General features: G+C 29.4%; 1 protein-coding gene across 1 annotated transcript in view; it reads right to left on the bottom strand.

Annotated features, from left to right (window-relative positions):
* The window catches only part of LOC132729693 (ras-related and estrogen-regulated growth inhibitor-like), a 45,518-nt gene extending 31,925 nt beyond the window's left edge, over nucleotides 1-13,593 (bottom strand). The window contains exon 1 of the mRNA XM_060715516.1: nucleotides 13,266-13,593. Coding sequence (XP_060571499.1) covers nucleotides 13,266-13,404 — 139 coding nt within the window. The 5' untranslated portion in view covers nucleotides 13,405-13,593. The remainder of the gene's footprint in view (nucleotides 1-13,265) is intronic.
* Between the last annotated feature and the right edge of the window lie 612 nt (nucleotides 13,594-14,205).

The raw sequence follows: 14,205 nt of genomic DNA on the forward strand, positions 1-14,205 counted from the left end.
ACTCCACCTCAAATATTTCAATGTCGAAGATCGAAAATAAGTCAGTTCTCAGTATTAAAGCAGAACTCAGATTACACCTTTAGACCTCTGGAACCCAAAGTGCGTTGATATGTAGCATATTAACGCACTTTGGGGTCAATTTCTCGAATTTGACCCCAAAGTGCGTTTGACCCCAAAGTGCGGTGCGAAGTTTAACGCACTTTGGGGTCGAACCCCAAAGTGCGTTTGACCCCAAAGTGCGGTGTTACAAGGGTATATATTGGGCACTCATTAAATTTACACTTTGATAAGGGAAGTAAAAATTAAAGATACAAAAACAAAACAAAAAATTTAAGCTGCAAGTTTGACAATAAAATTGTTGTTTTTCATGGCGGATGGTTAATAAAAATAAGTGTAATAAGATACAATAAAAGTACACGCGGCATTAGGAGGGCGTTTAAATTGGTCGTGTACAAATATCATTTAAACATTCAACTTGAATACGATACTAAAACAAATAAACAAACTTTATCATCATGCTGAGAGGTGCAATGTATCATTGAATATTTATAAATGCTATAACTATTTTGTTTCTATTCCGATCAATGCCTTTTCTTTTCAGTATTAAGCTCTTTTGGGCAGATAATGCACGGGTTTTTGGTGAGTATTTAGCGAGAAATCAGGTTCGAAATGGTAGCCAGCCCATCTATATATACAAACTTACTGGCTGTAGTTGTTTATCTAAGAGGTATATTCAGAAAAGAAATATTTTATTTTCGGACGAATGGAGACAGGGAGAAAAATAACTTCTCTATTCAAACAAGAGGAATATTAAGGACATTCTTACTTGTGAAAATCAAAAAATAAATGAATCGTGATATGTTTACTTGAAGCTTGGGAAAAAAGAACATTATATATCTATATAAAAGGTCAAAATCATGGGAATGACATAGAAATAATAGACAAATTGATGTCAAAGTAGCAACACCATGTTGAGAATTGACATTTCAAGTATATAATGAATGACATTTTTGTAGCGACGTTTTATTTTACTTAAATATTATGTGTAATGTCCGATATTAGACATTTTTGTAACATTTCATTGCAAAGCTTGATAATGTGTTTAAATTGTCAAAATTCACCAAATTTCACTTAATATTACGAAACATATGCACGAGTAACAGGTCTAAGAAAACACAAATTTAAGAATACTGTTCAAGTTGCATGGAGTAACATTTACAATGTTACTAATCTCTATCTTCTTTTACAAGTTTATTAAATGCTTGTTTAAACATACATCTACAAAACGTTGCTAACTAAAAGAGGTTCCGTAAAGTCAAAACAAGATTGTCTCATCCTCTGGCACACGTCGTTTTCTAAAACTAGAAATTTATAATTAAATTTTGATAAAATAACACAATGCCTTAAATGATAAAGTATTTCAATGCATACTACCAAGGGAGAACTGATCGTCGGGTTAATTCTACAACCCCGTAACTCGATTTTTGGCAAAATTGAGATTTTTATATCATTTTTTTCTTCTCAGTGAGCTCTTCACAGTGAACATACTTATGTAGTTGTAGAACTAACATAAACATGTTTATTTCCAATTCCACAAACCCGTAACTCGCTATTTACATCAAACTTTAATTCTAGACCCCAGTAACTTCTTGTCCAATCAAACATTCTGATTTTGTACCACGTGATACATGACACATCTGTAATGGCTGCCTATTTTATCACAACCAAATATTTGAAAAACTTTTAGTGATTTATTTAAAGATAATTATAGTATATTACCTGAATGTAATATACATATATTGATGATTTAGTTTTTATAGCTCTTACATCATTTTGAATTAATAGTAAATGTATTGAATAGATACATATGTAAATACTACATTTATTCGGATGATAACCATTTCGGACGGCCTCGATGAATTTGATATTTTTTTTAATTTCCCAAAAGCTTCTTATTTTCAAGTTTTTACACTTTTTGAAAGGGTACTCATTAGCTATATAGCTGAACCCATTTTTACATATGCATTTTGATCATCCATAAAAGTTATAGTTATTAGATGTTCTTGAATGGAAGACAAAATACCACTTTGTTTACATCTAGATGCTATCAGGACAAATTGTTTCAGATTCAACGCTGTTTTGTGAAGCACGAAAAGCATCTACTTAATGTACACTCTTAATCAAAAATTGAAACATAATAGCAACATAGGTATGTGACAGAAACGCATCGTCGAATACCCACGGTTGATAAACATGTAACATAACAAGTGCATACTTTTGAAAAATTAATGTAGATTTCATTTGATAGTAGCATTGATTTTCAAACAGACGTGTTATATTTTACACAGCAGGAGAAGTTAATGATATTTTAAACTTGAATTTTTGCTATGTTTTTAGCCGAAAATTATTACACTTAGTCAATTTTGCTTCAAATGTTTCAATTAGAACCCCGTATGTCGCTTTTATGATGTAGAAATGACCTGAATGTTTTGTCAACAACCACGTATCTCTCGAATGGGGTTTTAGAATTCAGAATTTGTATGTATTTTCTTATTTATTATGAAAAATTGAAATTAATTATTTGATATTTTAGCTTTAAAATTGTATGCACAGAAATAAAATTTGGTACATATGTACAACATACAGATTTCTAAATTCACTGAAAATTTTATCTTTATACGGTTTATCATTAAAAAGTTATTACAGTTCAAACTTTCAAATGCGATTTTCTAAAAATGACAAAAATGACATACGGGTTTGTAGTATTAAGCCAACGTGATATCTTCATTAACTTGAACATTCTTGAAGGAAAATGGTTTAGAACATGGTGTTATGATGATTATTGAAGTGAGGCAAAATGTCACTGAACGTTTATCTGTTTTGATAATTAAACAGTTTAAATGAGCGATGTCGGTTCTTATATATAAATTAAGAAACAATTTCATTTATTTAATTTACCAAAATTTACCTTATTTAATCTTATTATTTCTTGATTTAATAGTACCTTTGTAATGATTTTTTTGAAGTGGGGCGTATCGTCACTAACCTGGGATGAATCTTCACTAATGTGGAGCGAGTCTTTATGGGGCGAATCATTAGTGGGACGAATCGTTATTAATTCTGTTATTCTAGTAACAGCTCATTATTATCAAAGCGGTACAATAACCATAATGGGCATCTGTTCTAAAAATTGAATTTCAATTTCAAAATCGTTAAATAACCTTTCATGTAGAAACTATTGTTTCTGATCTACAAAGGCAAAACAAGGCTCATGAAATTTGTCTCATCTGCCCTGAATAATAGTTAAGACATGAAACAATACTTCACATTGTAATACATAAACAAAGGCAATTGGTTCAGTGCATAGGCAGAATAAAACCCACAATAACAGCCAAAGTTTCGCTGTGCCAAAACACACCATTTAACTAATCAAATTAAACGTTCACTAGCCACGTAAATGGATATTACGATCTTGTTCTTCAATGACATTAATTTCCCTCCTACCAGTCAGCCTGCACTTTTCATCAATGCATTTATCATCTAAGAGTTGTACCCTATATTCTGCACGTTGATAACAATAATATCTTTACTTGTCAATTATTTTCATAATAACCAGATATTTGTTAACTCAAGTTTACGTTTACGTATTACCAAACTCCTGCATAACTTATGATATAAATGTAACAAAAAAACCTCCCTACATTAGTAATACATTCGATACTTAGAATGTTATCAATATTTCTTTAAAGTGAGACAGTTTTTGAGATTGTTGAGAATGAAAAAAACTTTTTTAAAACTATTTCATACTTGTACGTGCTGTTCTTCGATCAAACGGAAAACATATATTACAGAAAAAGTATTGTCTTTATGTATTTGGATTGTTTGCTAAAAATTGTTATAGCAGCTGCTATATATACATTTAAATCGTCATGAAACAAATACAAATCAAATAAAATATCAATGGGAAATATATACCGACATTTCGGAAATTTAAATAGAAATGGATAAGATGATCGTTATGGTAATTTCTATCACTTATCATTCTAAACACATCAATAGCTATACTGTAAATATTAGGATTTCTTAGGTTAATAGGGTCCTTTTTAAAGATTTCTATTAAGTTTTTTTTTTGGACAAGTTGTTTATGATAATTAAATAGTTATATTTATCCATGATACGAATCTTTGTTATCTCTAATAATGAAACAGCATATAAATCTAGAGTTAGGGTGATTCCTTGGAAGCAATTTAAACAACAATTAACAAGAAAATTAAAGACCCGGTTTAGTTGAGCCTGTTCATGGGAGATTATGGAAAAAAATCCCTCACGCCCCTAAACACCGGTTTAAGCCTTTCCAATGATTGTTCGTGAATTTTACATATCTTTCAACTGCGTTGAGCTCTGATCTGCTTCAATTTGTACATTTCTAACAACATAGACAGAAACTCTCACTATTGACATAACAAACGTATCATATTATCACAAAAATTGTTACACATTCTATCCCATATCTTTCCAACTCTTGTGAAATGAACTTTTATCTGCCAGACAGGATTACTGATACAATGACTAACATGTGCCAATAAAACTGTTTGATTTATATGTGTTTTACATAAACCAGACTTGTGCATTCTTCACAAATTAAACAAATAGCAACAGAAAGAATAATAACTTCTCCCCGGTTATGTTTTTGCAATAAATCAAATCCAAGCAATGCTATAAAGTTTACAATTTAGCAATAATAATGTCTTGTAAAACTAAGATTCAAATAACTTTTATCGTAAACATTAAAATGTAAACAAATGTGATACACAAGGTGATTTGTAGCATTTATTTGAGAAGTAAATCTGCTGCATACAGCTGGTATTATATTACATACTGTGACAACACCATAGACGTTTCGTATTAAATAATTAAACAGAGGTAATGATACCGACTTGAAAAATCAATGGTGCTGGCTAAGCTTTTGTCAAGTTAAAGTTTTGTTAAGAAACAACACGACCGATATTCATGCATATATTCGGCACAAGTAAATTTGTGTATAAATGCTTTTTGAGAATGTTAACCTTGAACTCTTCATATTTTTTCAATTAATTAATTTTTTTGAGTTGTGTGATAATTTAAATATCGACAGTTTCTTATATGTTATAAATTTCCACATTTTTAAAGTTAATCATAGTGAAAAGACCAATGTTAAAATTTTGGTAAAATATTAGTAATGCCTTTGTACAGAAAATTTATTTTACTCAACATTCTATAATAATTATAAATATTAAATAAATGTTATAAGTAACATTTATTATATTGCTATCAATATTATACATCGATATTAACGGCAAACCAAATGTATAATTATATTAACTTAAACATAATAATTATTTCCGTTTGTAGTACAATAACTTTTTAAAGTCCCCAGAAATTCTGCTCTTTTAACACCTTTGTAACATTTGCTTATATACAATCTGATCAGCTCTAAATAACGATCCGCATTTTGATCTGACTGTAACTCAATACGAAATCATTTTCTCGTGACGTTTCACACAGCCAATCATCGACGAGCTTTCATAATTTTGAAGGCGATGTGGCCTAGGAAAACCAATATTGAGTAGGTAATTTTCACGATTTCGAGAACAAACATAGCGTTGTCCATATAGCCGACAGGTAAACTGGCAAAATTACTTGCCATTGAAATTGACTTTATTATTTCATTTAATTTTTAATTTGTTAAAATTACTTCAAACATTTTTTTTCTAACAAATATCAAAAATTTGTTTAACTTCAACGGGTAACGGTATTTTGATATCTTTTTCTAATGCCTATATTAAAACCGTTTGATTGCATGGCTAAAAATAGCTTTCTCGGGAAATCCGAATTATAAAGAAGGCGAAACATATACGGACGTCATCAGATCTTCTTAAAAGAAGTAAGGAGATCCGGACTTATATTGTGCTTATATATGAATTCACTTCTATCAAAGTTACCGAACTTGTATTTCAACTTGCATGCAGCGATTTCTTATATCTCACAAACACCTGTTGATTGGTTAATTTATGCAGAATTTTATTAATGGCACATGAATGTTCCAATTACACCGAACCACCTTGATGATATAAACAAAAATGCATACCTGTAAAAAAAGCTTTTTTGTTAATCAAAGAGTGAGAATTTAAAGTGGATTTGAAAATGATAGGATGTGTTCAAATAATTTCGTTCACACAATGCTATTTTAACAATTAATAATACATTTTTTAGAAGTTTTAACAGTGTTGTACAGACTTCTTGAAAATTATCAAAAGTATTGTAAACGTTACTAAGGGCATTCAAATAGAAATAAATGTTTGAAAAACGTTTAACGTATGTTACTTACTTTACGTACGCCTAACAAAGCGACAAAACACCATAAGTTGTGCAATATATTAGGTTTCTGTTGTTAAATATAGCCCATTTATTGTGTGCTTTCTGGAATATTTACCGTTATGTTTTCTTCGTGACACAGTTTCCACAGTTCGTATCATTTCTTTCATTAAAATATCATAAAATTTATATCACTTTGGCAACTGAAGACTTTAACACGTTGTGCATACAAACAGATGATATTAAGATCAGTATAAACTATTTTGACTTTGATGTCTCTAGTATAAGTTCTAAAATGTGATTCTTCATTTGATCAATATTTGATATCAATAAATCTTGTTCTTTATTCTTACAGTTGCCACACAAACTACACAAACAATTAGTAGACCTTTATTTCTTCTCATGCCAGGACATAGAATACTGATTTATTATTATATACTAATAACATATAATATTAAGAAAGACAAAGCTCTTGTAAACAACAGTGGGACGAAAACATGTTTACTAAATAAATACTTATAAGACAAACTATTTTTTGTATTAGTTGTGACTTAATAATATAAACGTTTTTGTATATGTTATACATGTATAAACTATTTGTTTGTGCAAAGAAAGTGTGCACATTTTCATCAACAAAATTCAATAATAATAAAAGTACTATTTTTTATGTTTTATTGTAATCGTCTTTTTGAAGTCTTGCAGTCAATGATCTTCTATTGCTTTATTGATTTTCCTATGATTCACTTCAATGTTTGAAATGCATTTCTATGTGACAGATACTCATGAAAGCTATACTGCTAGATTATTTCGCCTTTTTTACTTGAAATATTTGCATTTCCCCCCTCAGAATCCACCTTAAATTTGAAACATTTGTTGACGAAAAAGAGTAGGTTAGTTTGCTTAGCATGTTTGCAGAATTATGCTCCTCTTTCTTTGTGTCCTTTTTTGACTACCCAGCCCTCTGAAAAGACGAGCGTGCTGTTTATAAGCCTTTCATAATGGACCAACAAAAAACTACGAGACTGAAATTACTTACACTTACGTTATATTAATGCACATAATTTGTTTAGGCGCTTTGCATAGCATGTCAAATAAAGTAATTATTAACATGATTTTTAGCTTAATACAATTCCTGTTTAAATCAACTTACAAAGCTGTCAAATTATTGAATATTTTTGTACATTTACATCTTTTTACACTGACTAAATTATAATGATATCCTTCTAAAATATTATCATATAACAACCGTTCTCAACAATTATGTTGAACGTATTACCATGTATAAAAATGTACATTATAATAGGAGTGACATGTAGTACATGTACGAGAAGTAAACATATATACAGACTTTTTATATCAATAATATTAATATATTGTAAGATGTAAAAAACTTTTATTTGCAGATGTAATACTAATGGGTCTAGAAAACACATCGGTTTTTCAAAACAGTGCTTAAACATTACAGTAATCTAATTAGATTGTTGATACTAGATAACAAGCAAATATATACATTTTCTTCCCTCAAACCATTGTCTGTTTTCGATAAATTGTGTTGTAGTGCAAAATGCTTAAGTACATAATGGAAATTCACAATTTGCACATACAAAGTTATCTTTTTCTTTTAAGACAATGAAACCTAGGCATTCCTTAATGATTTGATATTTGGGATATGCATTTCTTTTATCGTAGATAAAAGCTTGATGTCAATATGCTGTCTCTACCCTTGTTAAAATAACATTTGTACCATACTTACCGCTAATTGGAGGATATTATTTATAATTGTTGTCTTTAGTGTTACTTAAGATTTTATTTTTTTAAAGCTTTCGAACTTATACATATCTCCCTGGAAACAATACCATACTTACTCACTTATTATCTAAAAAGTGATTTAATACCCTATTTAAGAACGTATCTCAATTTTGCAATGCTGCCAGCAGCAAAGTACATGGTTTAAGTAAGCTTCTACTACATAATTATACCTATAAATGTTTATACAAAAAGAGTTTCAACTTACTAAACATCTTTTAGTCATTTCAGAAACTGTCAAAAAATAAAATTTATAATTTACGAATGAATACATAATTTTAACAAAAGCAGCCAAGCCTCTCGGTAGTATTGGTCTCTGTGTCTAAATGCTACGTAATGCAAGCTAAGATGGGAAACAATAAAGAAAAATAGTTCGACACTTCCTTATGCTGAGTCATATCAGCTCTTCACCTTAGGGACAACATTTAGAAGTATATAAAAATGTAAAAAGTTATAATACTTCACGTTTGAAAAATGCCATTTTTCTTTAGAAAATCGTAACACTTAAATAAAATTTATATATAAGTTAGGAAGTTTACTGTATTATTGATTCGTTTTAATGATTGGTTTCCTTGCGGCTCGATATATAACATGATCGTGTATGCATACATCTGATGCACATGCAAATGAAACTGAATGCATTTTGTCCTAAACATATATTGCACTCGATGTCTTAAGAACATTTATTTCTCATTTCAGTTTTTCTGGAAAATTAATATTTTTCATTGATTACTTTCATTTGATTTTCAGAGCTAAAGTATAGATAAATAGAATTGGAGGAAAGTTAACTACATGTAAATACAATAATCATTACCAACACAATAGAGACAATTATAGTAACTGATAAAATCTGGAAAAGAAAATTAAATTTGATGTTTAAGAACAGACATTCCTTAAGTCGACCTAGTTTTTCACTTTTTTGACCTTAACGTGGCTATTTATCTACACATATTTTCTAAGGTAATTACTTTATATGATAATATAATATATAAAATTCTCACCTACTTATATCAAACTTGGCTAAAATCAAATAATAAAAAATGATGAATAGAGCTATTCTCCCTTATTTTTTTCTTGAACTAAAAAAATCTGATTTACAAAGTAATGTTATCTTAATTTTTTACCGGTTACTTTTGACACATACAATGCTAATTGTACTGAATTTCCTAATTATGACGTTGTTCTTGAAATGATGATACGATACAAAATTAATACGTGAATTTCTAAAAAAATGCATGCAGTTCGGAACAATCTTTTAAAGATAAAAAAGTATTTCTAATTTATATAAATGATCGGACAGTAATATTTGCTTTAATGTCAATAAAATAAGGTTTTGAGTTTTCGTTCCGCAAAAGTATATACGATATTTTGTGAGAAAAAATAATTATTAGAAACGACATTTATGTTTTGAATTTGGAATCATTTCAGATTAACCTCACCTCCTATTTAAAAAAAACTAGTTGCAAATATGAAATGACGATAAATGTAAAGCATTTTCATATTAATTATGTACCACCGCAAGGCTTCAAACATTTACTAGTTAAAATATATCATTACTATACTTCAGATACACAATGATCATATAAAAATTCCTTTCATTTACACACCTAAAAAATTACAACCCGTTCGCACCTGTGGCCGAAATAAACAAGATACTAATGTGTTACGAAACAAAAGCAATTTAGAATCCTTTACGCCTATTAGAACATTATTGTGATTGTTGTTTGTTGTTAAATAACCCCATGAGACACATTTCGTTTATTTGTGCACAGCTTTTAAGACGGAATATATTTAACAAGTTATTGCAGGGCGTCTGAAAATTCTCTATAAACTAGAATGATTTATGAATTCATTTATATTCAGACACATTTTAGGACGTATCCGAATAATCATTCAAAACGTAAACTGCGTTTCGTGAACGTTGCTTTCCATAGCTGTTCTAATCTCTCAGTTTTTCTAATATAATACGAAATTTATATTATGACCACGTGAACGTAAATGAGATAAATTAATTCAAAATAAAAATATCCAAGGCGGAAAGCTACAGGGCATTTGTTATTATTTACTGTACTGTTTATCAGCGCAAAAATGGCGTTCTCACTGAATTCAAAATTGAAAATAAAAGCATTTTCATACATTTTATATTTTCAATGTTCAACTTTTCATATTTCCTATCACATTATCAAAACAAATCAAATCATATCTCATTAAATTGTCCATATTTCCTACTTTTTATATACTATGATAACCAGCACAAAGGTTATCCGGTCAGATACTGTCAGATACGTTAGGTTTTATATTTTTTTTATTCATTCCAGATATCTTTTAGAACACACTTATTCTTTGCTGTTGGTTTAAAATAGATAACGGCTTTGCACTATGTTTCATTGTTGATATAATTGAACGCTGAAAACAGCCGTGATCTGCCAATAGTTCCTTTTGAGATGAATATCATTTAACATGTACCTGGTGTTATTTTGAGCACGGTCATCGGGAAACAATAGCGATTTTCTTCAAAAATTCTGTTAAATGTTATGAGAGACGATGGTGCTTAGTGTAAATGTTCGGGAAAACAAAATTACCATTTGACATTTAAGACGAAGTCAACAGACAATATGACAAGAAGTCCACTAGACGCAGTCCACAACAGTAATTAGCAACACAGGACCATCTGTAAACCATCCAGCAGGGCAACGAGGAGGGCACAAGGCACAGCAAGTACGAGGCGCTTTAGTTATAGATACCATTCTTTTAGAAAACTGGTATAACTAATCTAAAGCCGATTGGTAAAGTAATAATGTCTTATTTTGCGAAAGAGAAAAATAAAAAGTTTCAGAATATTCACGATATAAATCATATAGGAATTAAATCATATCCTTGAGGGTAATTGTCCGTATTTTTTTTGTGTAGTTATGTCATTCGGTGTTACCCTTTTTATGTCGCGTCGTGTTGCAAGTGTATGTAAAATGTAAGAATAAAATATAAAATATATCTTCAATGGTGTTACAGCAAATTTTGCTTTTTCTGAAATAGAATAAGTTATCAACGAGACAAATCACAACGACGCTTGATTATAACAGTCAATTCTAGCTTTGGTAAAATAACGCTAAATAATATTTTAAAAACGGAAAAGATTGTATCACTTTTAAGGTCATAAGAGATTCGCGAATGTATCAAAACATTTGTTGAACTGTTGTTTTTAAAGTCCTGTTTTATATGTTTTTCACTTCAGTGCAGTAAAAGAGGAAACATATTCCAATCAAAGTGTAAAAAAGGTAAATATTCATTGTCGACTCGCCATATTATTACAATTATCGCCATTTTGTTTAACATAAAAACAAGTAAAAAACGTGATAATGACGTAATCCGAAGTTTTTTGAACGTGTGATGAAGAAATTAGATTGCCAATAAACTTTACCCGACAAGTGATCAGACATAACTGAAAGGGATTTAAATGAAACTTGTCTCACACAAAAACTTAACTTATCTTTACTTTGTATAATTGGACGCTAGCAATGATATCATTTTCCTCAAACACCTTTCAACATTTTTACTCCACTTTACAACAACAAATTTACTCTAACCTTCTTTAAAATATATTTGTTTAAGTTTTTATGGAAAATTTTATTTTGACAATGATTGTAATCAAACAAACAAAATAAAATTGATTCTTCATATTGTTTTACAATTACATTTAAGATCGGCCCATTTTGTAAATAAAAGTCTTTATTGTGTACAGAAAAATTGTTCTTAGAGAACTATTGTTTTAACTTACATATATTTATATAACTGTTGAAAACAAGATACAGATCATGCATAAAAGTGTAAATTGATTTCATCCTAGCTAGAATGCTTTAAGAAAGACAGGTTAATAAATAGCTTGTTAGACGGTATGTTTGGAAGATAATTAAAATAAAAATATCATCTTTTTCTCTTACAAGAAAAACATTATAATAAAAATGCAATATGAATCAAAACCAACGAGGTCAATAAAGTGACCGTTTGATCCACCAAATGTGTCTTGAACAAATTAACATAAGTTTTCTGACAAAATTTCATCACTTTTCTGTAACTGCCGTGATGGCTTGTGTTAAACTTACACAATGTAGCGATGTAACAAAATGTATCCAATACTTTCTTATTATGTTGATTTTATGATTTATATAACGAAAATATAATAATATTAAATATATACTGTTAAGAAGGGCAACCAACATTGCAACAATTCTTAAACTCACTACAGCCTGTTTAAAATCATAACTACTACCTGATGGTCAAATGCATATATGATTCGATGTCAAATGTAACTAAAAATATTTTCTTTTCATTTCTTGAAATTTGATTTTGCTTAACATGTTTGATATTTTCAACGTTTCAGACGGGTTTGCTTTTTTGTGTGTGTAGAAGTAAGGCAGCACGCTGAAATTTAATTGATTGAATAGCTATATAGTACAGAATCTTGTGTGTTTCAACGGGAGAAAAACAGAGATTTTATTTTATACTTTTAAGTGAATTACTGATTTATCCGTGAAAATTATATTTTATAATTTCACAGTGAAAAATAATCACAATATAATTTCACAGTGAAAAATTATCACAATATAATTTTACACTTTTCAATGACGAGACTACTTTTTAAAGATTTTCCCCATGTGGTATCCATTTTTATTTTTGCTGACAATTCTGACATTCACAGGGCTGTTTAGAGAAAAGCAAGGCTGAAATTAACAAAAAATTTCAAAAGAAATGAGAAAAACAAACTTACTTCAATTCATTCAAATTACCAATCACCAAATATCGTCTCTAATTTTTTGTTTCTTATTGACGGTCTGAAAAATACACTTCCTTCGACATGCAAAACTGCTCTTGATGAGATTGGGCATATTTAAGTATCCGACGAGCAATGACTGCCTAATGCCTTATTTGCCTTAATTGTATGAAGGCTTGTCAATTTATTTATTGATGTATTGAGATAATTAGACCTGAAATATGTTTGACATCACCAAGCATCTGAACCTCATATAATTATATTTAGTATATTTTTATTCCAATATTTACTCATTATACACTATGCATATTTGATGTACAAACAACATGTCTCTAACCTGTTTTTCCAGACGACTGTTTCCCCAAAACTAAAACATTAATTTCCTTTCCACCACAATTAGATTGTTTACTAGTTGCTAAAGGTTTAGGGCATCTTTGACCTGCTCTCGTAGTGTCCAGTAAATTTTCCAATGACATTATATTCTAACAATCTTTATCCGACAAAATTATTATTAAGTTTTTCTTTGATCATAAATGCAAGTTTCAAAAACAAAACATCGCATATTAGTTATAATCATTAAAACATCCATTGTGCGAATAGTACATACTTATATTCTTAATATTAATAATATGATGGAAAGATTAAGTCATCTTCCTTTTAAAAAAACCGTTAAATTTAGTAATTTAAAAATTTGTACAGTAGACGTAAAAGTGCACGGAATGCTCCAAAAATGAGGGGGTTCCTTTACATAAAATTCTTCCCACGTGAAAACCTTTAAAATAACTAAATACGATAGTGAAATAATTTTCCGGGAGAATCTTTAAGGGTATTCTTTTACCCGTCCCTTTATTGTTTTGTAAAAAACCCTAAAAACCCAAAACCTTCTTAAAATGTTCGAAAACATAAAAAGATAAAATAGATAAATTAAAAATTTTAAAAAAATTTTAAAGTTTTTAATTAAAAAAATTGCCCAATACAAAAAATAATTTTGGGGGTGGGGAAAAAAATTTCAAAAAATTTTTGGCAATTTTTCCCCTTAAATTTTAAACTTTTTCATGAAAAATATTTGGTCAGGCGAAAAAAATCAAAACAGACTCTTTAATAATTGTTTTCAAGAGACATATAATAAGGCTGTTATCAAATTCTTAAAAATTGTATTCACATACTCCATCAAACCTAGTCTTCTTATTACACTAATTATTACAAATAATATTTTAGCCCTGACAGATCTGTAGGATGTTTATCCGGCATTGTCAAATGAAGGATTTTTTGTGTGC

Source organism: Ruditapes philippinarum, unplaced genomic scaffold (assembly GCF_026571515.1).
Source record: "Ruditapes philippinarum isolate M1 unplaced genomic scaffold, ASM2657151v2 ctg1519_1_1_1_1, whole genome shotgun sequence".
NCBI lineage: Eukaryota > Metazoa > Mollusca > Bivalvia > Venerida > Veneridae > Ruditapes > Ruditapes philippinarum.